This window comes from Vicugna pacos, chromosome 11 (genome assembly GCF_048564905.1).
Source record: "Vicugna pacos chromosome 11, VicPac4, whole genome shotgun sequence".
In the NCBI taxonomy this organism is placed as follows: Eukaryota; Metazoa; Chordata; class Mammalia; order Artiodactyla; family Camelidae; genus Vicugna; species Vicugna pacos.
The window spans coordinates 50,805,104-50,832,204 of NC_132997.1; the positions used below are offsets into that span (position 1 = coordinate 50,805,104).

The 27,101-nt window shown below is 52.0% G+C and overlaps 1 protein-coding gene across 1 annotated transcript in view; it reads right to left on the minus strand.

Annotated features, from left to right (window-relative positions):
- The window catches only part of CDH23 (cadherin related 23), a 388,627-nt gene that overhangs the window by 328,758 nt on the left and 32,768 nt on the right, over positions 1-27,101 (minus strand). Inside the window, exons 2-3 of the mRNA XM_072971348.1 lie at positions 24,202-24,273; positions 17,670-17,747 (exon numbers count right to left, since the gene is read on the minus strand). Of these exons, the coding sequence (XP_072827449.1) occupies positions 17,670-17,747; positions 24,202-24,268 (145 nt within the window). The 5' untranslated portion in view covers positions 24,269-24,273. The remainder of the gene's footprint in view (positions 1-17,669; positions 17,748-24,201; positions 24,274-27,101) is intronic.

Consider the following 27,101-nt stretch of genomic DNA (forward strand, 5'->3'; position numbering starts at 1 on the left):
ACACTCACAAACAAGGATAAGGACACACACACACAAATATTGGCACAGGGACACACAAAGACATACAACACACACAAGGGACAGGAACACATACAGGGACAGGGACACACACAGGGACAGGAACACATGCACACATACGCAGGACACACACACAGGGGCAGGAACACACACACACACTCTGAGTTCTATATTTTTATTTTGTTATAATTAATGTACATTTAAACCAGCACAGGTGGCGAGTGGCGGCTGCATTTTAGACAATGCAGCATTATACTTTCCCACGTGCTTCCACTCACTTTGAGACAGGGACACACACACACACGGGGCCACATATGCACACACAGCGCAGGTCTTGCCCCTGCAGGAGGGGGCCCTGGACGGGGAGAGAAGCTCAGCCCCTCTGTCTTTGACTGTCTCAGAGGGGACGAGCAGGCTTTTCTGAGACGTTACCTTCTGAACATCCTACCCCTCCCACCCTCGGGAGGAAAATTACGACTTTCTCAGGGAGGAGTTTTTTTATTTTCTGTGTTTTCCCTCTCCCCTCGTCCAGCGCACAGCACTAATTTATGACTATTTTCCCAAGTCCACTGAAGTAAGAGGGTAATGGCTTTCAGCCGTTTGCTTTTTCTCACCTGTCATTCACCGCCGGCGACCTGACAGGACTGCAGACAATGTTCCAATCACAGGGGCTGGGTTTTTTCCCAGGGAAGCAAAGAATTCATAGTGGCCGTGGGGAGAGTTATTTCATTCCTGGATGGAACAGCATCAGGTAAACAGCTGTAAAAATTCATAACCAGCAGGGCTGCCTCTTGGCCCCCAGGGCCCCAGCTCTGAGCTGGCCCGGCTGGGGTCCGGGAAGCTGGGTGGTAATCAATGACGCAGAGCCCTCGGGCTCTATTACCCCAACTCCAGCCTCTCGACTTCCAGTAGGTCACGCTACCGCTTTGTACCGGAAACGTTCTACCTGCTACTTGGAGAGAGGGTTCTTTGTCCTCAGGGAAGAGGGACGATGGCCAGGCATGGAGAGCAGGGGTCAAGAAACCAGGCGTTCCCTTGGGGGCCCACCTGTCCCCAGCCGAGTGGCTATGGGCAGGTGCTGAGGCTCAGTTGTCCATTTGAAGAACAGAGACACTATGCCCCAGCGCTGTCCAACCAAATGTGCAGTGAAAATGGAATCACTCTCTGCGCTGTCCCAGACAGCAGCCACACAACATGTACAGCTACTGATCATTGAAATATGGCCAGGGTGAATGAGAAACTGAGTTCTGTATTTTTATTTCATTGTAATTAATGTACACTTAAATAGCCACAGGTGGCAAGTGGCTGCTGCATTTCGGACAATGAAGCGTTGTAATTTCCATATGCTTCAAGTGTCTCATATGGACAAGAAAAGAGATAGGATTACATGTCCCGGTCCTAGGTTGTTTGAGGATTGAATGAGATGGCACATAGAAAGCCTTGGCACCTCCATAAATGACAGCTCTTAACTAACTCTACAGGACACGGTCAGAAGGAAAGGAGGGAAGGGGATTTGAACTCAGGAGTGCCCGGTTATAACAGCACTCTAAGTGCCTTACCTTCCTGCCATTAGTTTTCAGTTTAACTAGTAGGGAGATCTAGCTATCACCAATGAAGGGCACATGAGACACGTAACCAGGGTGAGAAACTAATGGCCATGAGAAGTCCTGTAGTCCTGCACTACCATCCCGCTCTGCTCCCTCCATCCCCGACCCCTGTTCCTCGTTTAGCATCACCCAGACGTGTAAAGGTGAGGCATCACCCAGGCTCTGGCACAGTGGGTCCGGAGGAACTGCTTCTGGATGAGAAAAGTCCTTATCACAGACAACTGGTGGGTTTTGGAAGATTCTCTTCTCCAGAGCCAGAGTGTCCACGAGATGCAGCAGGACCGGCTAGGGGAATGATCACTTGACAATCTTCTAAAACCCTGCAGGCAGGGGCTCACAAATGTGCTGCCCGGCATTTCAGCCTTGACTCCACTGTTTACTGGTTCTGTGACCAGGGGCACATTCATTGTTCTCTTCTAGCCTCAGTTTCATCCTCCACACAGAGACATAAATACCTGCCTAATGTGTTATCATGAAGATTTGATGCAGTAAGGTATACAAAGTGCCCAGCACCTCATGGGTGTTCAACAAAAAAAAGATGTTATTACTACTGTCCTTACTATTATTTGGAGATAGCAGAACACACTGGTTAAGAGTTAAGACAGTTGCCGGGTCAGGACCACTGAAGTTCAAATCCCTGCTCCCCTCACGCTCAGCAGCTGTGTGATGTTGGACAAGGCACGGCACCCGTTTGCCTGTTTCATCCATAAGATGGAAATGACAATAACAACATCTTCCTCACAGGATTGCTATAAGGATTTAAAGGAGCTTACAGCAGTTATTGACACAGAGTAAGTACTATATGCATTGGTGAAATTAAAATATTCTAATGAGGCCTCCAAAAATAGGGTAGTAGGTGGACAATGTTTCCACTTCCGTCATAAGGAAGCAGCCAACGTAAGAAACCCCAGCAGGCCTGGGGTTCATCTGCTGATGTCAGGACACTGCCCTGGCGAAGCGAAGGGGCAGAGAATGAGGAACTCAGCAGGAAAACCTCAGCAAAGCAGAGCATTCTACCACGAAGACGCCATGACCTCAAGAGACCTGGCTCTGCGACACCATGGGGACTCTGCACTCACTGATACTTGGTCACCAGAGAGTCAACAACCAGAGGCTGTTAGTAAGAGAATGCTAACCTCCCCCACCTCCCATCCTGCCCCTGCTGTCCCAGCCACTCACCCCACCTCTCCCAGAGTCCAGAGGGGAGGCTGAAGAACAGGGGAGGAATGGAGGAAGGGTGACCTGTCCTCGGCCTCGCCTCATTCTTTTAATGGCATCGTATTGCACAGAAAATAACTAGGAAGGAAAAGACAACACTTTTTTGCCAACCAGATGAGCGAGGGCTGGGATTAACCAGCCTGGATGGTGTGCCAGGCTCGGTGCTGAGCATATGTCACATGTGCTGTGTCACAGCCTGTATGTCATCTCATCAAATGGGGGCACAAGGCTAGAGCAGGGACAAGTCTCGGGGCCCCCAGGCAGCCTGTCTTCTCAACATGGCCCTTGGTCTAATTTCTGAATGCAGCCTCGTTATTGCCATTTCTCCAATAAACTCAGATATATTTATATTTTTGGAGCTAAAAAGCAGTGCCACTTTTCCCATTGACTTGCTTCTAGTCAATAAGTTGTAAAAATATTCATTCTCCTCCCCCACCTTCACTCACGGCACTCAATGAAGCTATTTTTATTTTAGATGGAGGGAAATGCCGCTGGTAAACATTTTAATTTTCCTAAGTTGGGTGTTAGGCAAAAGAAAGAGTGTTCACTCTTGGATCCAAGGCTTTCTAAGTTCGGAGGTCCCACCCAGAGAGGCAGGCACCAGGGGGAACTCCCCATAAGTGTCTTCTGGTTTCGTGTGTCCAGAGAGTGAGGGCAGGGACTGAGCCAGGCTCAGGGGGGACCTCGGACTGTCAACATCTAAACAGACAGGTGAGGACAGAGGGTTTGCTGGCTTCAGAAACCACGCCCCCTCCTCCTCCCTGCACAGACCCTGAAACACACCCCGCCCCCACCACTAGATTGACATCTCCTTGGGCAGGACTCCTTTCCAAGCAGGTGGTCATCGGGGCACCTGAGGAGGAAGCAGTTCCCTTCTCCTTAATTGACTGTAAATTGCTCCAGAGCTTTTAATGAAGGCCGTCAGGAGTAATTATGTCCGCTGCTGCGTGGCCACTCTGTGTAAACACAAAAGAGGGGTGCTGAGGGCATCTCGGCATCTCAGCTCTCCTGTGGCTCCCCTTCCCTGCAGGCCCCCTCCTAATTCACACATCTGTTACCTGCTGATGAGCCACAGCTGGGAGTAGAGAAAACTCGCGATGTCCCAGGCAGGGGACCCGCAAGACGGTCAGTCAGATGAGAGGCGGGGCCCAAAGAGCCCAGCACTACGCCCAAAGAGCTGTGGGCCTGAGCAGGCCCAGATAACGGAGGACTCACGCCAGAATCCGGAGCCAGTTTTGGGGGCCAGGAAGCAGAATGGCAAGGGGAGTGGTCTCAAAGTGGGGTCCCCAGACCAGCAGCAGCATCACTTAAGAACTTGTTGGAAATGCAAATTCTTGGGCCCCCACACAAAACCTACTGAATCCAGAAACTCAGGGGGTCTGGTCTGCGATCTGTGTTGTAACAAGCCCCCCAGGGGGTTCTGAGCTGCTGGTGGAAAGGAAAGAATGCAATGAGAGGAGCCGTTATCCTCAGTTTACAAGATGCAGAAAGGAGGTCTAAAGAGATGAGGTGCTTACTCAAGGGCACACAGTGGGGGTGTAGCCACAACCCTGGGCTGAGGTGGAGAAGGGGAAGACACTGGTTCAAACCTTGGCTCTAACATTTAATGGGCCTTTTCACTTTGGAAAGTCACTGACTTCCTCATCTATAAAGCGGGGGCAGAAGTGGCCCTTATGGTTAGTCTTAAGGGTCAGATACATGGGAATCCAGCACAGGGTCCGTAAATTGCTTTCATCCCAAGATGCTGCCATCACCTCCAAGTCCCATGATGCGACAGGGCATGAAGAAAAGCGAGGACTGAGGAGCAGACATGGATTGTGTTAAAAGAAGCAGAATGCACCAGATTACCTTTCAGGGCACCGACTGTTAATTATCACTCTGGACCCCTGGCACGGGAAAGCTCCTGCCACCTGCGTTCTCCTATCCCTCAGCTGTCCCTCGTGTGTGCGGTGTGTCTTCCTGCCATTTCCTCTGCTGGATGCCTCTTCCTCAGAAAAGGCTTTCCCGACCTAAGGCTGTTGCCACCCAGGGGTGAACGTGCCCTCGGTGCCCACTGCCAGCCTACTGCAGATTCTAGTGACCCCACCTAACAGGCTTTAAAACACGATCCCTGTCCTAAAAGAGCTTACAACCCGGTCCATTCCCTGGCTCCACCCTAGTTGGTCCCCTAGAATACCAAGGGGCTGCCGGGCTGCTGATTAGGACAAATACTTGGGGTGACCTAGGGTGAGCTGAGCTGCCAGAGCCCCAAAGGGAGCTTTGCTCCCCAGACCTCGTGCCCTTGTGTGTTAACTCCAAGCAAGGCTGATCCCTCGAGGACACCTCCCCAATAGTGCACAGAGTCCCCAAGTCCGCTCTGATCTGCCAGGGAATCTGCCAGCCTGTAGAGGCAGCATCCCTAGTGCTGGGGCTGGGCTGCCCCCAGGGGTGAAGGCTGCCTGAAATCAACGAGATTGGTCCACAGGCTCTGGTCCACTCACTTCCACTCTACCTGCACTGTCTGAGGCAGCCTGCAGCCAGAGACCACACGGGACCCACCAGGTGGGCACCACTGTCCTCACCCCACATTCCAAACAGAGGATGAACTGCACTGCAATGAAGCTGGAAGCTGCTTCTCAGCACCCAGGTGGGAAGAGAGAGGTGCTTGGGCCCCCTCGGCACTGCTCACCCACACGCCGCCTCCCTGCCGTCAGGGCTGAGTTATCCCCAGCATAGGGTTCTCTGGAGAGCTCATAAAGCAGCTGATGCGGCGAAGCAGGTCCAACACTCAATAATCCCTCCATCTCACTCCAGTCGGACGCCAGCATATTCATCTTGAATTATCCTTTTCAAAGGCCAAATCAATCCAAGGAAGTGCTAGGGCTTCTGCACACAGTCCTGCTGCCAAGAGAGCCCAGGAAAGGAGGGCCCCTGGGCAACGCCATGGCACTAGGGTGTGGGGACAGAGAAAGGCCGCCGAGAAAGACCCTCTCCCTCACCCAAGGGCAAGGGGCTGGAGGGGACAGAGTCTGCAGTTCTTGTGCCCACCACCACTGTAGTATGAAGGCAGAGTGAGGAAACCGAAGAGAGGTCACAGATGGTGGTCACGTGAGGATCCCGTTCTACCCCAGGGCAGGAAGGTTCTCCTCATCACTTACTCTGATCTACTCACAAGCGAAGAGGGTCAAGAGTCGGCTGTGGAGGGTGAAGGACCTGGGCTTGACTCCAGCTCAGTTAATGACTGAGGCACGTGATGATCTCTCTAAGCCTCAGCGTCCTCATTTGTAGATTGGGCTGAACAGCCGCCTCCTTCATGGGAAGCTGTGAGGATTAGATGAGCAGGACAGGGCACAGCACCTGGCACACAGGAGGGTGACCAGGAGGGTGAGCAGGAGGGAGCAGGTGGGCAAAGACTGTCCTGGGTTTGAGGGCTAGCTTCAGGAGCCAGGGAACTCCAGAGTAAAACAGAGCAGATTCAGGGGCTGACCCTGGGCAGCTGTCATGTGACGAGGTCAGGCTGACTGCAGGGAGCTCTGGGAGGACCAGGATGGATGGGAGCAGAGGCAGGGGGCAGACAGCCCATGAGCAGGAGGGTATGCTCACTGCCTGGCGAAATGGGGAGGTGCTCATGGCTGCAAGGGCCCCCCACTCCACACCTGCACCACCTGTTGGCCAACAGCTGTGCTGAGTGTGTCCCTGGTCAGGCGGGGAGGTGGGACCAGGGACCTCTGGGCCTCTCCTACCTGAAAAGTGAAAATGCCCTTGGAAGAGTAACACATACACCACATTGAATATTTATGTGCTGGGCACAGCGGGCTTTGGCCTATTAGGGCATCATTCTTGTCCACAAGCTGCTTCTCTTTCACTTGGGAAAAGCACTAGTCGATGACAACAATAATGATCAATACATACTAGTGCCAAGCAGTTCTAAATGTCTAAAGTTCACTTACTTATTTAATCCTATGAGTATACACTGTGTGATTATTGCTCCCATTTTCTAACCTAGTAAACTGAGGCAGAGAGAGCTCTACGCAGCTGGTGATTCAAAATGCAATGGAGGGCTTCTTGAAAGAGAAGGCACTTCAAGACAAATGTCCCAGTTAAAAAAAAAGTCTGCCAGCAATTTAGTTTGCAAAGTTCTTTCATGAAGCTCCCTGTGAAGTCAGCTGGGCAAGTATAATCACCCCCATCTCCAGAGGAGGAAAAAGAGGCTCAGAGAGGCTAAGGGACTTGCCTGTGGTTACACAGTTAACAACCGGTAGAGATGGGATTGGAACCCAGGCCTTATGCCTCCCCTCACAGTGCTTGGTGTCCTGTGCCCAGATTGGGGAGAGGAGAAAGGCGATAGCTCCCAGGATTCAGGGAGATCCTTGCACCAAGGGACTACTTTCCTGGGTGTCCAAACCCAGGTCAAGGGCTGAGAAAAAGACTCAATCTCCTATTCCAGGCTAAGCTGTAGTTAGTTGGACAGTCAAGCTCACAGATCCCCTGAGCCGTGTAAAGAACAGTGAGTGTTGGGGAGTGATGACAAGTTCAAAGTCGGCTCTGCCTGCCACCGTCTCGCCAACCAGCTGGAGGATATTCAGCTCTTATAAATCACGTCTTAGGCTGGTTCCCAGAGAGCCCAAGTGTTCCCAGCTGGCTGCAAGCTCAGCACATCTTCACCCAACAACACAGCTGAGCCAGGTTCATCTGCCAGTCCCCCAGCTTCCCTAAAGGGCATGCCTGCCGCCTGGCCACAGCACGGCTGGCCAAGGCCCCCACCTCCTTCACTCCTGATCACTAGAAAAGGCCGTGGACCCAGGAGCAAGCAATTTCCAACTCCGTGTAGTATGTCCAGCAAGCACTAGCATCTTCTGAGTAACATGGTGAAGGGAAGCCCAAACAGGGAAATCGACTTACCCAAGGTCACAGCTGTGTAGGGGCAGAGCCTGGCCTGCGACCCCAGCTCCTGCCCCATATCTGGGCCTGTGCTCCCACACCAAGCTGTGCTGGCCACTCTCCCCTGCCTGGGAGCAGCGCCCCTTCACCTAGCTCTCCAGTGTGCACTCTTGGTCACTGAGACCCTTTCCTGGGTGACAGATTGAGGAAAGGGCCACAAAATATTGAGACGTAGCAGAGCGGGATAGTACAAGTGTGGATCCTGTAGACTGAACTCTTAGGATTCAAACTCCGTGGGAGCTTGGGCAGCCTGCTTGATTGAGCTCTCTGAGCCTGTCACCTGGGGATCACAATAGAACAGACTGCCCATCACTGTCGTAAGGATTCAATGAGATCATGCAGGTAACTTAGCTAGTAAAACAGAATAATCTTACTATTATTATTTTTATTTTTAACCATAACAACTTATTTCTGCCAACCAAGACACAACACAAATTCCTTGCCCCACTGCTGATTGGCTTGATCCATTGCCTTCTGAAATCTCTCTCCTGTGGCTTCTGCATGTAAACAGAGCCATTCAATGCCACCTCGACTGTGAACCTCCCCCTCCCCGTTCCCAGAATGGAGTCCTTCCTCCTCTGAGCATCAGTAGCACCCTGGAGTTCACGCCTCCCACTTGCCTGGGGTGGGCTGGGCATCTATCTATATGTCCTCCTCTCCAAACTGGGGTCCCTTAGGAGCAACGACCCACATAACAAAATCCTGAAGTTGTGGTTAAGTGTACAGGCTTTGGGGTCAGGCAGCACTGGGTTCAGGCCCAAATTCCATTCTATATAAGCTGGGTGACCCTGTGCAAATTATTTATTCTCTCTGAGCCCCCATCTTTTCATCTGTCAGATGGGGGTTACAAGGTCCCTTTCTCAGTTTGCTACAAGGATTGCATGAAGCAATGTATATGAAGAGCTCTCCTACACACAGAGTGTGTAAATAAAGATAGTTGCCTTTCCCCAGTTATCTTTGATGTGTGTGTCTCTCTCCCCTCCCCCCTCCCCCGGCACAGCCTGGCACAGGTGTGCAGTGCAGGCCATTAATGCCTGCCCACACGACAGGTGGCACATCATCGTTATCATTAGTGAGCTCACGGCTACATCCAAAACACCCGCTCCACCCCTACTGGTGTGTTGCAGGACAGTACACAGCTGGGGCTACCACAGGCTCCAGATGTGCCCAGGCAGGGCAGAGGGGAGGCAAGGCCACAGGGGCATCTAGGCCCTTCCAGAAGTCCTGTGAGTCATTCCCCTACCTCCCAGAAGGAAGAGTAAAACCCCTATTCTGTGAGGTCACCAAGAAGCCAGGGCCCCAGGCCCCGCCGTCCTAGCATCCGATCATCTGGACAGATACTACGTCACCTCCTTCCTCCAAAACCTCACCCCCATGCTCAGGACCGACAGCCTCAGGGAACCTCTGGGCTACCCTCACTTCCCCTCCCTGAGCACTCCCACCTCAGATTGTGGCAGCTAGGAAGCACCCGGAGCCCTTTCTCCAAACAGCAAGTCCCAAGCTCATAGCCCATCAACCCAAGAAAACACCTCTTCTTTCCCAGGCCCAGAAGTGCATCATGCCTGCATGGGCAGAGCCCCCTGGAATTCTTTTTGCAGCTGGTGTGGGAAGTCAGGGCAGAAATCCATCAGTAACTCTCTGAGGCCCTTGAGCAAGCTCCCCACTTGGGCCTCAGTTTCTCCATCTGTAAAGTGGGAGTATTTGACTAGTGGTCATCAGATTGTCCTATAGGAGGCCCTCATTGTTCATTGCAGGTCCTCTGTGGATCCTCGTGTAGGGGGTAAAAGTGAAGGTGAGGAATACAGGCTGTGATGCCCTCACTGTCTACCTCTGACCTTAACTTCCACCACAGGTGGTTATTTCTCCTCTAGCACTTATTTCTGTCTAAGATATTCTATTTTTTTTTGTATTGTTATCTGCTACCGAACTACACTGCCTCTGTAGAGGTGGCCATGGAGAAGTCCAAACCATGCTCAGAGCACACACCCCTGATGTTTGGAACCTCCCACTGGACTCGTCACATCCACATCCCTCTAGCCCTGTAAGTCCTGTAGCTTTGCCACCAGCCAAGGAACTGCTTTGGGGTACCACAACCCTCTTTCCTCTGTGGCAGTCCTAAGGAACACTCTGGTTAAGGAAAAAATCATTCTCATTCCTGGGGTCCTCCATCCTCGTCTGAGAGATGATTTCTTCCCTTTAGAGAGACAGGGAGTGGGGCACAGGGGAGAATGAATAGCACCTCCTGGGATACCAGGTACAAAGAACGGTCTCATGAAAAACCAACCCCCTCCCAGATTCCCCTCTCACCCGCCCCTCTTCATGTCTGCTCCAGAGCCCCATGGCTGGACGTCTCACCATCCCTGACCAGTCCACATGCCCGCTACTATGTCAGTCCTCCTGCATCTCCCACTTTGCGCCCCATGGGGGCTGCCCTTGCAGGGAGTTGTCCGCGTGCTTAAGGCACACAGCTCCTCAGTCTACTGAGACTGCTGACTCGGGTCAGCCCACCTGAAAATTGCTCTCGCTGGGTCCAGATGAAACAGCTGGGCATTGATGGAGTTTGCAGAGAAATTAATCAGCGCCGACTGGCAGCAGTGCCAGGCGCTGCCTGGGCCTGATCCATCCTAATGAATCCCGAGCTCCTGCCTTAATGGCTCCTGACAAGACTAATTTAGTCATGTAGGTGATTAGCGTGGGCATTATCACTTGAATTGTGGCTCAAGATGCTTTGGAGGTCCTGGGTTGGGGGGGTTTCTGCCTGAGGAAGTCAGCTCCATGTGTACCAACCTTAGCAACACTCAGAGGGACCAGGAGCCAAGTGGAGGAGACAGACAAGACATTCAACATCCACTCATCCTTTCACTCTTTCCTTCATCCCTCTACTCATCCCATCAGCATCTGTTGAGGCCTGCTATGCACCAGGCACCGTGCTTGGCACAGAGAACCTGCAGGCTCAACTTGCTTGGCTGTTAAATGGACATGACAACACCTCTCTGAGACACACTGTGAGGTCGACAGGAGCCCATGCACTTAAAATACTTAACAGAGGCCCTGACTGGAGGCTGGCAGTCAGTAAATGCTAGCTTTGCTCTACAATCTTATATTATACATAAATACCAAAATGATAATTAATTGTAATGTAGATATTAATTAAGGTAATAAGTAAAAATGAACAGCCGATGGGGAATTACACACAAATAACCATGATAGGACTTGCTGAGAGCTTTCATAGAGGTGAATTCAAAACAGACAGAAGGTGGGGGATGGGGAAAGCTATGGGGCCGCCCAGGGCAGGGGACATCCGAGCTACACCTCGAAAGATGAGTAGGAATTCACCAGGCAGGGAAGGCGAAAGGGCACTCCCTGCTGAGGGGACAGCAAGGGTGATGGTGCAGCAGTGAGATGGAGGTGAGGTGCTGAGGTGCTGAGTGGGTCCCCATGGCTGGAGAGCAGGTGGGGAGTGGTGGGTGACAGTCGTGACAAAAAATTCTCATTTATTTCTTTAGGCACTTGGGAGGCTTTTGGCTGCGGGTCTTTAGATTTGGGATAGGAGGAGTGACCTTGGGACTCATCCCTGAGCCCTGAAGGACACTGTCCCTCTCTGGGACCTGAGGTATGAGGATTGGGGTGGCAGCCAAGGTAGGTGGGCCAGATGCCCTCTACCCTTCTCCGAACTCCTAAGTCAGCTCAGTGCCCCCAAGCTAGGCTTCACACTGATGCTTCTGTGTCCCTTCCTGGAGGCCAGCCAGCTTGGTGCCCTGAGGGTCACCGGCAAATATGCCGTATCCAGGCCCGGCAGGCAGCTGGGGTGATAAAAACACAACCCCTGGCACGGTGCAGGCTTTGTCATTCACAGGCACAGGCACGAACAGCATCTGGGCCATCTGGGGGCACTTGCTCTCCCAGGCCCTCTCCCTGGGCACTCATCCCTGTCATCACCAACACCTCTCTCCTAATACCCCTGGAAGGGGAGCGCCTGGCCTGAGATTCCAGGAGGACGGCCAGCAGGCATGGAGCCAGCCCCAGCCCCTGCCTTGGAAGATTCCCCCATGTGCTAACAAACTCCAGACGTTGCTCCTTCCTTGAGGCACCTCAAACCCCAGGCATGATCCAGGGACTGGGGTGGGCTCTAGGGAGACAGACATGGCCCAGGCCACCCAGAAGCATTCACAGGGCAACATGGGAGACAGATGAGTGGCTGAGTAACAACAGCACTGTGACTGGTACTAACAGAGATGGAGAAAGCAAATGAAGTAGTACTTGAACCCTGCCTGGAGAAACCCAGGAAGGCCACCTGGAGATGGTGGCATCTGAACCGACTCGACTGACCAACAAAGTCTCATCACATTACAGGCAGCAGCAGCTGCAAAGGACAAGAGGTAGGAAGTCGCCGTCCATGCTCAAGGAACAAGAAGGAGATCAGTGTGGCTGGAGTGGACCGAGCCTGGGGGAGGGCAAGAGGGGAGGTCTGAGAGGAAGCAGGGCCTGGACGGCAAACAGCCTCCATGCCATTTAAGAACAAGGCTTTCCTTCCGAGTGGGTGGAGGGACTTGAGCAGACATCATGACAGGCTCTGTCTCAGGTTGAAAAGGGCCCCTTGATCACTCAGCTGCAAAGATGAGAAGAGGCTGCAGCAGGGTGGGGGGGAGTAGTGAAGGGGACCACTGAGACCATCAGGAAACTGCCAGGATGGTCCAGGCCTGGACTGTGGTGGTAGGAGGGGAAGGAGTGAGAAGTGAGAAGACTCTGGAAATATTCTGAAGATTGAGCCAACAGGATTTCCTGATGAACTGGATGTGCGGGGAGGGAGCAGGGGAAGAGTCAGGGATGACCCCAGGTTTCTGGCCTGAACAACCCGAAGGATGGAGTTGCAACGAACTGAAATAGGAAAGGCTGCAGGGAAGCAGGGGTTTAGGGGGAAGATCGGGATTTGGCTTTAGACACCCACGTGGAAGTGTTGAGTGGAGAGCTGGCAGATGAGCCTGGCATCTCCTGTGAGAGAAAGCCCAGGCAGCAGGTAGAAACCTCAGGGCTGTCTGCACATAGGTAGCGCCTAGAGCTGCAAGACTAGCTATGGCTTGGGAGTGGGAGCACAGGGAAGGGATACAGGAGCTGGACCCTGGGGCCCTTTAATGCCAAGAGGTCCAGAAGATGTGGGGCACTGAGAAGGGAAAGCCAGAGAGGTGATGCCCTGGAGGAGAAAAAGATAATTGCTGAAAGGCCACGAGCTCTGAGAATTAATGTTAGGCTTCAGCCACAGGAAGGTTAGTGATCTTGACTTGATCAATGTTGGTGGAGTGTTTGGAGTGGATTTGGGAGGGCAATTGGAGACAGACAGCATCCTTGCAGCACCTGTCCCTCATCCTAAAGCTGCCACGTGGCCATTCGCTGCGGACAGTCAGGGCCCAGGTATGGGTAATGCCAACCAGCCTGACCAGGCATTGAGCCCTCACTCTGCCCCACATAAGATGGGCCAGTGACTGAGGTTCCCCTCCGGAGAAGACATGCAAGGACAAGGGCGCCCTGGATGTTAACAGACCTGGGGGAAGGCAGAGCTATTTAATGACTTCATTTGGTTTCTGTCTTTTCCAGCTGGAAGATGGTCTTCAAAAAGAACACCATGCAGAGGGAATTGGAACCTGAGATAGGGGAGGAGATAGAGACAGAACGCATAGCCTCCGCAGGGATTTCAGATGGCCGTGCCGTGCCCTCCCATCCCACTCCTGAGCACGGGGCCACTGGCTGGTGGCTGGAAATTGAGGCAAGAACATTAAAAAAAAAAAACTAGAAAGGTTCAGAAGGTTTGGAGGGAATGAAAGTCCCAATCTCTAACCCACGAGAACAGATTCATAGAAACTACACTCTGATACAGCCCGATTCTGATTCTTAAAAGGAATTTTAAAATGAATTAAAACACTCAGGACACTGCCTCGAGTGCTAATAAACACTGCTATTATCATAATGTGTATATTTTACATATATATTGTATATCATGTTATGTGTTATGTTATCATTATTATTCTAGAAGGCTCCAGTGGTCAGAATTAGGTTTGATGGGTGGGAGTTCAGAGATTGATTTCATATTAATATTATGAAGGATTTTTTTATTCCCAGAACTGTCCCACAGCACAGAAATGAGTGGCCTTGTAAGATCATGAGCTGCCCATCACTAGGCGTCCAAGCAGAAGCCAGATCATCTGACCCAGAGCTGGAAGTTTGGTCTGCCCACAGCTTGGACCTCCTCCTCCAGTGAGCTGACACTTTCAGACTAATTTGGGCTCTGCCTCTAGCCATTGGCATTGACCACTCCACTGGACCCAGCTCACCTATGTGCCTGTCTGTCCACCTTGCAAGCCCATGGCTGGCAGGACAGCCTAACCAGCCATCTCTGGGCAACACCTAAGTTCTCTTTTCAGTAAAAACAGATCATTCTAGGTGTGGAGGCTTTGGAGTTGACAGTAGTGTACATACGCATCCCCAAAATCCAGAGTGGACACTATCCACTCTGTTTTACAGTTTTAAACACTGAGAGTCAAAGAACAAAGGGTTAGTGAGAGTCAAGCCTCAAAGTCAAACCACTAGGCCACCCCATTCCACACGGCAGGCAAAGGACCAGCCCTGAACCTCACCCTGGCCACTGCTGCACCCTGCCATGGCCACGTGAGTCCACATCCACCCCCTGAATAGCCCAGGGCCGTGAAGGTGACAGCACTCAGCGGAGGTTCCAGGGTTGTGTAATCTGAGGACCCAGAAGCACAACACCCTGGACTAGCAGCACTGCCCAAGCTAAAGCCCACTGGGCCCATCTTTCCAATGCCCTCTCCTCCGTGAGATGGGGAGACAGAGACCCAGAGGGGCAGCACTGGGTCCAAGGCCACATCGTGAGGAACAGGAACTGGGCTCATGGCTTTCCAGCCAGAGCTGTGCTGCCCCATCCTGATGCAAAAGGAGGGGAGGAGCTAGGAGGGGAGGGGCCAGCTCCACACCAGCCCCTGCCCAGAGAGATGAGCAGAGCTGCTTTCCTGCTCAAGGAGCCCTCTCATTCCTGCGGCCTCCTAGAGCCAGGGATTAATCCTCACTATGTCGGATGGACACCCCTGCTGTGACTGCCAAGCACAGCCTTAATGGGGCTGAGTCCTCGGGATTGCTCCTGGAGGCCAATCGATGCCAGCGTTCGCAAAAGGTGATCAGGAATCAGAGCCAAAGGGAACTAGAGCAAGGCCTGCAGCAGGGCTCACTGGGGGGCATATAGCCCAGGACCTATCACTATCAGCACTGGCCAAGCACCAGCCACCTCACCCCACCCCATCTCCCACCCTGCACCACAGGCCTAGGAGAACCCCACACTCAGGGCTGAGCGGGGCAATGCAAGGCTACAGATGGGGTGATGGGGCCAGCGCCACTCACCTGAGAGAGGCCTTCCCTCTCCCTGTCCAGCAGCCCTGCTCAGTTAGTGGCTGGCCACACCTCTGCCTCCAGGGCCCACCTGTCCCAGATATAGTCCCTCCACCACAGAGGATGGTGGTTCTCCAGGATCTCCAGGAGAATAAGAAACTTATAAAAATCAGCCACAGCAACCTCAATGTCCATCAGCAGATGATTGGATAAAGGTATGGTGTATATATGTATATATTCCACCTACACAATGGAATACTACTACCATAAAAAGAATAAAATAATGCCATTTGCAGCAATACAGATGGACCTGTATATAGATCATCATTCTAAGTGAAATAAGCCAGAAAGAGAAAGAAAATACAGTATGATATCACTTATATGTGGAATCTAAAAAAATGACACAAATGAACTTTATTTACAAGACAGAAACAGACTCACAGACATAGAAAACTAACTTATGCTTACCAGGAGGGAAAGAAGTGGGTGGAGGGATATATTGGGATTTGGGGATTTGCAGATACTAACTACTGTATATAAAATAGATACACAACAGGGAACTATATTCAATATCTTGTAACAACCTGTAATGAAAAAGAATATGAAAACAAATCTATGTATTTATATGTATGACTGAATCACTATGCCGTACACCAGAAATTAACACAACATTGTAAACTGACTATACTTCAAAAAAAAAAAATCAACCATAGGAAATAGCGTGTGAAGGAATGAAAAGGACCCTTTCAGGATTCCGCTCAAGTGCCACCACCTCCCCCAGACCTCTCCTGCTTCATCCTGCCTCTACTCTGCCCTCAGATGGACAACCCCCAACCTCAAGCCCCGCTGAGGGGCTTAACCAGACAGCCAGCTTAGCCCCTATTACCCACAGCACCCAGGCCTGACACGGTGTTGGGGGGGCACCCCATATATATCTGATAAACTGATGAATGAATTGAAAAAAGTAGAGCTCCTAATGGTGATAAACGCCACTAACATTCACCATTTACAGATCCACACGCACCGGGAGCCTGCTCAGCTGGCTCCATGCCAGCCCCACACCAGGTCTGGGCATGGGGAGGAGCCACAGAAGAATCCAGGAGCCCACAGACATGCCCTGGCCCAACTCAGAGGGGAGAAAACAGCTCAGCAGGATTCCCAGGGACTTGCAAGTACCCTCTTCAGGTAAGCTAAACCCCTGGAAGAACATTCCAGAGAGCAGACTGCCTTCTTCTTAGACGACCTTTTGAACACCCAGATCCCCAAATGCCAACCTCCAAAACAAGCCTCACAACGCTGATCTGTAGGGGCTGCTCATCAAAGGAGTGGCAACTTTCTACAGACCCCCACCATGGTCCCTAAAAATAGAGCATCACTGGGCCAGGGAGACAATCCCTATAAAAGTCAGAAATACACCTGCTGTGCCCAGCACCTACCTGCAAAAAAGAAAGAAGGGCAGAAAGACCTCTTCAAGGGGCAGCTTGCATACCCTTGCAAACAACAGTGGAGAGCCTGGGGCCACTAAGGCTCCCCTTTTCAAGCAGAAATTTTCTTTGAAGACCTTTTGCACCTGCTCTCAACACTCAGGTATGTTTGGTTTCATGTATTTATAAAAGCGTGTTTCAAATGAACTATGAGTTAAATATCTTCACAGCCCTCTCCTCTCCAAGCCATCCTGCTTCATTTTCAAGCACAAGTGATGGCCCAGAAAGATGCAGCACGCTGGCACCTGGAGTCCATGGTTTCTGGCACACCCTGGGGTGGGCTGAGCCGACAGAAGAGGGAGTGTCAGCGGAGGTGAGAGGCACCTCCTGGGGTGTGTTTTCCTGCACTTTCACAGCAACGAGTGCCTGCCCATCTGCACAGCTGAAGATGGGTTTGTTTAATTCAACCTCATTTTCTGAGCAGCTCAGGGTCCCCTAGAGCTGAGCTAAGACATCAGGCTATGCGTGCAGACCTCCAGCTGCAGGTGTAGGAGCCAGGCGCTTGGGAGGGGCTCACGAGGTCAGATCTGGTTGACGAGGTGACTCAAGCTGGAGGTCGAGGGGGAAGCACCAGGATGCTCGTGATCACTTCTTAATTAGTTAATTTTTTTCTAATGACAAAAACCGGCATACTCCATGCAGAAAACTCAGTGATCACAGAGAAGTATAAAAAGCTAGAAACCCAACTTTGCAACAGCGTCCGTCTTCAAGTTTTCACAAGGAAGAGGAGCAAGCCATTTCACAGGACAAAATGAGTGCAGACGTGGAAGGCAAGCAACTTGGGCTCGAGGTGATAAACTCTTTGACACTGAGAACTCTCGTCTTTTGGAAGGGGCTACCCCAGGAAGTAGTGAGTGCCCCATCCCTGGAGGCAACCAAGCAGAGGCCACATGAACACCCACACACCATGAAAGAGGTTCCAGTAATGAGTGGAAGATGGTCTCAATTCCTATGACCCCTTTAGCTTGTGGGGAAACAGCCCACCCCACACCACCTGGCATGCCCACCAGCCCTTGTGCCCACTCACCCACAGGCGTATCCTCACTGATCAGCAGGTATGTGTCAAAGAAGTGGTTGGTGAAGAAGGGCAGTCGGTTCACCTGGCCTGAAAGTTAGAGGACAAGAACATCAGCAAATACCCTCATGCCAGCTTCATGTATTCTGCAAGGGGCACAGAGTAGGGGCCATAACAGACACTGACCCTGCATCCAGAGCCACAGCCACTTTCCCAGGACCCTAGCAGGTCACTGTTCTGCCTCGAGGAAAGTGGGGAACAATGGCGGTAGGCAGGCAGAAGGCTGCCAGGTCATTAGGTTAGCGAGGCCACCAGCCACATGTGACTCTTGAGCCCTGGGCCACATGAGGATCCGCTGAAGTGTAAAATATGCACAAGGATTTTGGAGACTGTACGCAAAAGTGGGTGTGAAATAGCTCACTCATCTTTTACACTGATTACGTGTGGAAATTATAACAGCGTAGCTCTACTGAGATTAGGTAAAATACTTTATTAAAATGAGTTTGACCTGTATCTAACACAGCACCTAGAAAATTTAAGATCACACACGTGGCTCACACTGTATTTCTACTGGGCAGCCAGCTCTAGACAGAATGACAAGGACAAGGACTGTCTGCTTTGTCAAGCACTGCAACCCCAGCACTCAGAACAGGGCTTGGCACTTAGAAGGCCCTCAACAGCTATCTGTTATATGACGGAATAATCAGCTGATCCCATATATTAATAGTAAGAATAATAATAATAGCTGCCATCTAAGGAACTCTCCTCCAGACCAGCCACTTAGACTATCTCCATCAAGCCTCACGGTACAACAGGTGCTGTCATGACCCCATCTTACTAGTGAGGAAAATGAGGATTTCAGGGGATAAGAAATAACTTGCCTAGAGTCACACAGCTAGTAAGTGACATGGGCCATAAAGGAACCCAGACCCAGAAGCCTGAGCAGTTAACACTGTCCCACCCTGTGATGGCCTCAGGGTGGGGGCTGTGTCTGGCAGGGGCAGGGTAATACCGGAATGGGCTGATCAACCACCCATTTATGAAGAGCCCCCCCACCCACATCACAGGTCCCCCACATGAAGCCTCCCTGAGGCTGGCTTCTCCTGCCCCGCGAGCCCCTTCCTAGTGGCCTTCTGTAGGGTATAATATGAAACATATTTGGTCTTTGGTCCTGGTTCCTGGCACAGAATTTCAAAAACCCTTAGAATTTCCAGAGTGATAGGAGTGCCTTTCATTATTCATAAGGAGCCCCCTTGACCACAGCTGAGTTCATGCGAATGAGGTGACTTAGAGTAGGGCCGCTACAGGGAACCTCAGGAAGGGGCTGGTCACCAGAAAGTCTGAGAGATGAGAGGGTGGGAATTTTCAGTCCAACCCTAACCTCTAGGGAGGGGAGAGGGGCTGGAGACTTCCAAGATTTGATGAGCTTCCAGGTTGGCGGACATATCCCTGTTCTGGGAGGATGGTGCCCCTGGAGAGGCCTGGAAGCTCCTTCCCACCTCCCCACCCCCCATCACCCTGGGCATCGCTTCCATCTGGCTGTTCTCGAGTTGTGTTATTCAACCAGTAAACGTAAGTAAAGAGTTTCCCTCAGTTCAGTGAGTCATTCCAGCTAACTGAACCTGAGGAAGGGGTAGTAGGAACCCCTAATCTATAGCTGGTTGGTCAGAAACACAGGTAGCCTGGGACTTACCACTTACCAGTCCTGTAAGACAGAACCCTTAAATCTGTGGAATCTGACACTCACTCTGGGTGGTTAGCATCAGTATTGAATTGAATTGTTGGACACCAGTTGGTATCCAGAGAGTTGGAGAAGTGGTTGCTGGTGTTGGAAAACGCCCCAGAAGTATGCAAGTGAGGACACCTCCCCCTCTGCCCCTGCCAACCAGGAAGTGGTTGGTCAGCCTTGCGTGGGGCCGACATTGTGCAGCACACATAAGCGGCTCCTGCTGGGTCTTCTAGGGGCCCTGAACGTGGTGGGCTGCAGCCTTCCCTTCCCTCATTTCTGCTGACCTGGCTCTCTCAGAGCTTGGGCCAGGCTCAAGAACAGAGACAATCACTTCCCCTCATGGGGGAGCAGGCTCCCCCCTCAACCCCCAATTGCTCAGGAAACCAGGCTGATGTCACCTCTGGTCCCACAAACATTCTAGCCTCTCTCTCCCTTCCTGACCAGGACTGCCAGCTCTTTGGCCTTCACCTACCAAATTCCTATTCATCTTTCAAGTTTTCTTAGATGTCGCTTCTTCCAGGAAGCTCTCCTGAGCACAGCAACTACACATATGCACTCACCCACAACCCTCCACCCTCTCATATGAGGAACCTATTACTCCTCACAAACACAACAGCCTCAGAAAGAGGCCAGTGGTCAACGGCCTCACCTTTGCTTAGAACTTCCTAATCGTGTGACCTCCCCATACCTCAGTTTACTGAGGTATAAAATAGCGATCATAATAGGACTCACTTCATGACTGTGTCGAGGATTAAATGAGATTATGTACATAAAGCGCTTAGGGCCGTGTCGCACACAGCAAGCACTCGATAAATGGTAGCTTTTATTAATATTGGTATTAATGACAGCGCTGCCTGCTCAGCCAGAGGGCGATGCCACTGATCCCAGATAGGGGACTTGGGCTCCCTTATGGAAAGCAAGAAGGCTCAGGGTGCCCAAGAGAATTCAGTGTGGGCTACGGTGAGTGGGGGAAGGAAACCAGTGAAGAAAAAAATCACCCACAGCAGCATCGTTCATTTTTAAATTTGATTTTACAGGACCTGCTGGCAATCAGCTGCTGAGAGCATTGCACCGGCAGCTGGGCAGAGCCTTGGGGACATGCGTCATCTACCACATACCAAGCAGGACCGTGTCCTCAGAACGGGTCCAGCCACCCCAGGAGGCCCGGTGGCCTTGGGCTGCCAGTGGGGACTGGGAGGGTGACAGGAGGGGGTGGGAAAGGGGCATGCCCACAGGTTGCTTATTCTCTTAAAAGATACTTCTAAGGCACAACAGCTGTGTCCTCCAGAGGCGAAACTGCTATCTCAGGATCTTTGAGGCCAAGTGGGAATGTGAGTAGGTGTACAAGGGGAGGGGACAATGGGTGATTTCTGTGAAGGAAAGCGAGTCCAGCTTCCCGCACCCACGACCCACCCCTCTGTCCCCGCCCCACACAGGCTTATTCCCTGCGTCCACACCCACTGTTCACTCTGCCCCGGACGCCCTCTCCCCACATCCCCAGCCCACTGATCATTCTCTACAAAGTAGCTGGGATCCCATGAACTTTAAAAAATACTTCAAACACCCCAACAGGACTCAAGCTTTTAACCACCACAGGCCTGAGGGGAGAAAGGAGTTGGGGAAGGCTCAAGAGAAGGTGGCATTTGAGCTGCTGCTCCTGGATGACAAGTACCTCCCACCACAAGCGTGGAAGGGAAAGATCAGGAAGGATGCAAAGCCTGGGAAGATGTGGAGGAAGGGAACGGTCGTGGCACCCGATGTGGGAAGGACCGGGCATCTGCCAGGCCAGGAAACACAAACTTCACTCAGAACCGTAGGACGGGAGATTCCTCTCAGGGCTTAAGGGACCCGAGCGAGTGGCAGAGCCTGGACCAGAACCAGGTCAGCCTGACTCCAGCCCCGCCTGCCTCCCCAGGCCTCTGAAGGCTTAGTGGCTTTCACTGAGATCCCCACTGGGCAGAGCCCTAGACCCCGCCCCACATACCCCCATGCCCCTACATCCATGACAAGGAAGACACACTGGACAGGGAGTACAGAGCAGCATGCAGGAGCGGAGCTGAGACATTGTATGCCCTGCCACTCGCTGCTGTGTGACCTTGGGCAAATCCCTCTACCTCTCTGGCCCCAATTTCCCAGCCTCAAGATGGGAACAAAAAGCCCTCACTGTCCTCCCACCCTGCCTCCCTGCCAGAGGTGTCCTCTGCTCAGCATCACTGTTACGGTGGCTTCAGGGTGACCCACAGGAGCCCAGTGGTAAGGGGCCTGACATGCTAATGACAGGTGGGGCAGCCAGGGCAGCCCCGAGGTCAGGGGCTCCTCATGCCCAGCACGTGGGGACTGCCTGTGTGTCCCACCAGGATGCTCACTCTCAGGCCTTTGCCTCTTGCCTTCCCAATAAATCCACAGAATGAGAAATGCCAGGGAGCACACTGAGGTGTGTGGGTTGGGGAGGAGGAATCTTTGGTAGAGATTACAGGCTGACAAAGGGGTGTGACATTGAGGGGTTGTTTGTCCCTGAGCCTGACCCATCACTGACTGCCAGGGATGGGAGAATAGATCAGCTGGGGCTACAGAGCCAGATGGAAACAAAGTGGGGAGGGGCAGTGTGGTGTGGTCCAGGGGACAAGGCAAGGGCTAGGGGTCAGGGGCAGGTGCTGGAAGGGCAGGCTGGGAAGATGGTGCCCTTCAGTCCCTGAAGTGAGCCATGGCCCCATCATGCCAAAAGAACAACACTGGCTGCCTCCAACGGGGACCAGGAAAAAGGACTGTGCCAGCAATGATATATATACATATATACATACATATATACACATGCAAAGCAGGCTAGCTCACAGGCAGGTTAGAGAACTGCTGAGTGGCCTCAGGACACTTGCTTAACTTCCCTGTTTTCTGTGCCCCATTTCTCTAACCCTAGAAAAAGATACAGCTGATAATAAAAGAGCTAGCACTTGGTGCCTAATATGCACCCGACACTATTGCTATCAGACGAATTAATATGTATATCATTGCTCTTGGGAGATGCTGTCCTGGAAAGTGCTTGATATACATATTAATTCATCTGATCATTTTGACAACACAAGGAGCAAAGTCCTATTGTCCTTCCTATTTAAGAGAGAAGGAAATTGAAGCACGAAGCTAAGAAACTTGCCCAAGGGAACCCCTTGGAAAACTGGGGCCTGAACCCAGAAGTCCTGGCTCTGTGCTGCTGCCTTGTGCCCACTTTGGATGCACGAATCATCTTCATCCAGAGAGTGCAAGGGGATTCTGCCCCCTCTTCCAGGGAGGCAGCCAAGCTCTTAGAACCTGTTTTATTCTTACATATGTATTCCTTTTTTATAGGGCAGGGAAGGGCATGAGAGTCCAAGGTCATAGAGTCCCTGGGGAGGCTGAAGAAAGTATCCTGACCTCCATTATCCAGCAAACCTAGAGGGTCAGAGCTGGTTTCAGGGGCCTCTTACTGCAGCCTCCCAGAATGGGGCAGAGAGGGAAAGGAGGGGGATATTTTGACAAAAGCCCTGATGGAGGACAGAGATCTGGATGGAGGTCCAGCTGGGCCCTGCTTTATATAACCTTGGGCCAATTTCTCCAGGCATCAGTTTCTCCTCTGTAAAGTGGGCTGGGAGGTAAGAGAGGGTCTGAGGCCCCTTCCAATTCCACCCCTGAGAGTCTGAGACTGGACCGTAATCCTGGGCTGCCTGGTTGGGAGTGAGCTCCCCATCACTGGGGCCTTCCAGCAGAGATCCCTCCAAGCATGGAAGTAGGAGAGGAGACCTCTGAGGGACTCTCAGGGAGCAGCATGCCAGCAGCACTCCAATAAGCATGAAGCTTTGGCTTCCTCCAGAGGCTGCCGGCTCCCTGGAGCAGGAGCGGGAGCAGGTCCCCCTCAGGAATGTGTTTGCCTGTGTCACCAGGCACGCCATGCCCACAGCCCTTCCCTAAAGACATCCTGGCCCAAGGGGACACTGAGCCAGCTGTGCCTGCTGTCCTGGCCTTCTGACGTGCAGACCGAAGCTGCTTTGCTCCTGCTGTCCAGGAGGGGCAAGCGCCCAGGCCTTTGCTGGCCTCCTCTGTGGGCACTAGAGCTAGCACTGACCTGGCTGCTGCGAGGGCGGGAGAAGGAGTGCTGGTCCTCCCTGCAGAGAGCCGAGACTCCTTGTGGCCACACCCTTGCTCAAGCTGTTCCCTCTTCCAGGATTCCCTCCTTCCCACTCTCCTGCTCTAAAATGACTTCTTGGTCTTCAGAGCCTGGATGAAACATCTCCCTTCTGGCCGGACTCTCCAGTGCCCACATGTTCAGTTAATCTTTCCTTCTGATGGGCTCCTCTGGAGCTCTCTACATCCTTTATTACCACACTGTTCACCCTGTTTATTGCAAATCCTACCTGCGTCTCTTCCCCCTACTAAACTCTGAACTCCTGAGAAGGTCATTTCTTTCATACTCTCAGAGTTGGACACAGTAGGTGCTCAAAAGACAACTGTGAAACGGAATAGAACTGTAGCCAGTCTGTGCATCCCAGAAGAAGGCCAGTTCACTGTCACAGATGCCTCCCCTTAGAGCTCAAGTATTTCTCTAGGCTCCTCCCCTTCTCTCTTGTGTCCCAGGCCCTGGGGATGGCTGGTATTTTCAGCCCTGTCAGTGCTGCAGAAGCAACTGAAGCCCAGAGAGGGAAGTGCGTGCCCAGTCACACACACAGCAAGGCGGGTGCTCCAGAGTCTCTGAGCAGCCCTATCCCAGAGCACAAATCCCAACCACACACCCTCCAGCCTGGTCTCCCATGCTCGCTGTTGGGGGACAGGGTGGAGGGTTGAACTTACCCCAGCATCCCAAGATCAGCACAAAAAGCCAGACCACATGGCAGCTGGTGGCAACGTGGCACCTCATGGTTCCTAGAGACAAAAGAAGGAGAGGGTGAGAAGCCTCCCAGTGGAGGGGCCCTGCACTTTAAGCTGCTCCAGCACTACCCCACCCCTATAGCTCTGGGGAGCTTTGGGCCTGAGAAGGGAGGAGAGGGAATCAGCTCAAATGAGGGGCGGGGGCAGGGAGGGGACATGGGAGAGAAGAGAAGGTCTGTATCATGTAGTTTTGTCATCATTCAGTGCCAGGTATAACACAATGGCTTGAGGATGACTGACTGGGCTGAGGGCGGGACAATAGTCCCCTCCCTGACCCCGTGGAGGCTGACTGCACAGCCTGTGGGCAAAGCTCAGTGGACACAGGGACGTGCTCATGATGCATGCTGGGCTTAGTGGGTGGACGGAGAGGACATTGCCTCCATCCTCCAGGACAGCATCCCCCAAGAGCAATGAAGCCTGGTTAGTGGGGACAGGTTAGGAGACAGGTGCCCAGCAGAGAGACAGGAATCTCAGAGCAGGTTGGCAGGCCTCCACCTCCCAGCTGAGGTGGCCATCGAGCACATCTTTTCCTGTTTGTATATCTACCATATCATCTCATAACCTTCGATATGAAAGGAGGCAACAGACTGTGGTATCCAAAGAAGCAGAGGTGGGAGGTAACCTGTCCAGCACCCTACAGACAGTGTGTGGAAAGCCGGAGCCCAGATTTTTCTTCCCTGGCCTAAGCTCTAGAGAGATCTGGAGCCCAGCTGCCAGAGGCTCGGCAAGGCGAGCTCCATCTCTAAGAGTGGCTGCTCCCTCCCACCACAGCTGTGGCCTGCCCAGCCCCATTACAGCAGGTCCATGGTCCTCTGGTTCCTTCTTACGCCTGCAGCAACTCCAGAGCAGGCCTCCCTGGAGACAGGCAATGATACCAGGAGGGGCTCAGGCTCTCACCTGGGAATCCCTGCCTCCTACTCAACAGTCAGCCCTATTAGCGCTCTCACCTCTGCATCTCCACGGCCTAGCCAAGGGCCCGCACATCCTCCTTCAGAGAGCACCTCCTGTACGCCTTGTCTGGGGGTCATCATCCTCCTGGGCTCAGGAGGTGAGGACTGGAGGCTGAGAGCCATTACACAATTTGCTCAGAGACCGCGAACTAGTGAGTGGTGGGGTCAGCCTCAAGTTGACATACCACCTCCCCATCAATAAATGATCAGGAAAGACTTGGGAAGGAGAAGAGAGCTAAAGGAAAGGATTTTTTTTTAGACACTTCCACATCTCTGCAAGATCTCAGCACAAGAGCTTCAGAAAGGGCCAAGAGCTCAGATCCCTCGGTTCCAGACCTGGAGCCGGCTCCCTCCCTCAGCCCTGAGCTGGGAGGAGGATAGAGTGACCCCACCGGGTGGGTCCTGACCCACACAGCATGCAATGACCTGCAATGCCTGTGTGTTTTCCTCCGAATAATGTACTGAAAATGCCCTACTTACAAGCTATGAAACAGTGATGTGGGAAATACAAGAGTCAAGATGTTCTTACATAACGAAAGACGAACACCTCCATCATATGCCTATGTTTCCACCCCCTTGAGTTTACAAAAGTCAAGAGCCTATCACAGGGGCCAGCCAGGGAATATAAATGAGGAGACCCCAGTGGAGGAAATGACCGCCGTTCGGAGGCCACATGCTCTGTCCAAAAGCAGCAGCTGCTGCTGTGTTTCAGCCAAGAGGAAATGTGGGCCCAGTGTGCCCAGAGCTGCTGATTTTTCTCAATGAAAAGCTGGAAATGTGGCTTTTAGGATGAATTCAATTTTTAAATGTTGGCAAATAATTTCATTTTTTATGAGTCAAACATGACCCGTCTGATGGCCAGAGTGCGCAGCTCAGTCCTGACGTGCATCCTACAAGGCCCTTCTCCGCACCAGAGCAAGTACATTTCCGTTACACACATGTGCGAGCAGTGTGGCCGCTGTTTCTCTTTAGGGTGAGGGAGTCACCCTTTACACAAAAGAAACCCAGTTTTCTCATGTCATGATATTTCAGACAACCCTCCAGGTCAGTACTGCCACATCTATGTCCTACATTTTCAGAGCTAGATAATAGCTCACGGTATCGATGTTTCATGCCAAAGACAAAAATCCCCTGTTGTTGAGCATGTGGGTGTTTCCAGGTTCCTGCCACCCTGGCAGTGCCACAGTGGACATCTCTCTGTATGTAACTGTGTTGTGACTTGGCTTGGTCTTGACCTTGGTTCTCCGACAAGCTTTATGGGGCCAATTAAACACAACACAGAGCACGTATGTAAACTTTTCTTAGACATTGCCATATTACCTCTGGAAAGGCTGTGTCAAGTCCCACTCTCTCCAGAGGTGTACAAGAGGGCCTCTGTACCCACCTAGAAGTCATCCCTTTTTTAAATGGCTGCCAATCGAATGCATGAAAAATGGTATGGCATTGTTGCTCTCATTTGCATCTCCCTAAGTACTAGTGAGGTTGAACACGATGCCTTTCTCTAAATGTGCAAACCACCTGCCATCTGTTATCTTACAAGAGCTTGCCATCTCCTGCAAAGAAGCTAGCCAGCCTCGCTAGCATTATCCTTGATTTACAAGTGGAGAAACCGAGGCACAGGGCAATTAAGTGCCAATCTGACATCTCCCAGTGAGTGAGTGCCTTTACAAAAAAATTCTCCAGGCCTATGCCTTTCCAAACCAGATGTTATAAGACTTAAACAACATCTGCTAAGAAGATCATCCACAAATAGCTGGGAGTGCACACCATTCTACGGGGTGTTGCAGGAAGTTTGCAGTGAAAGGAAGGAAGGAAGAAAATGAACAACTCCCACAGGCCTAGGGTTTTTACAGGTATTATTTTATTCAATCC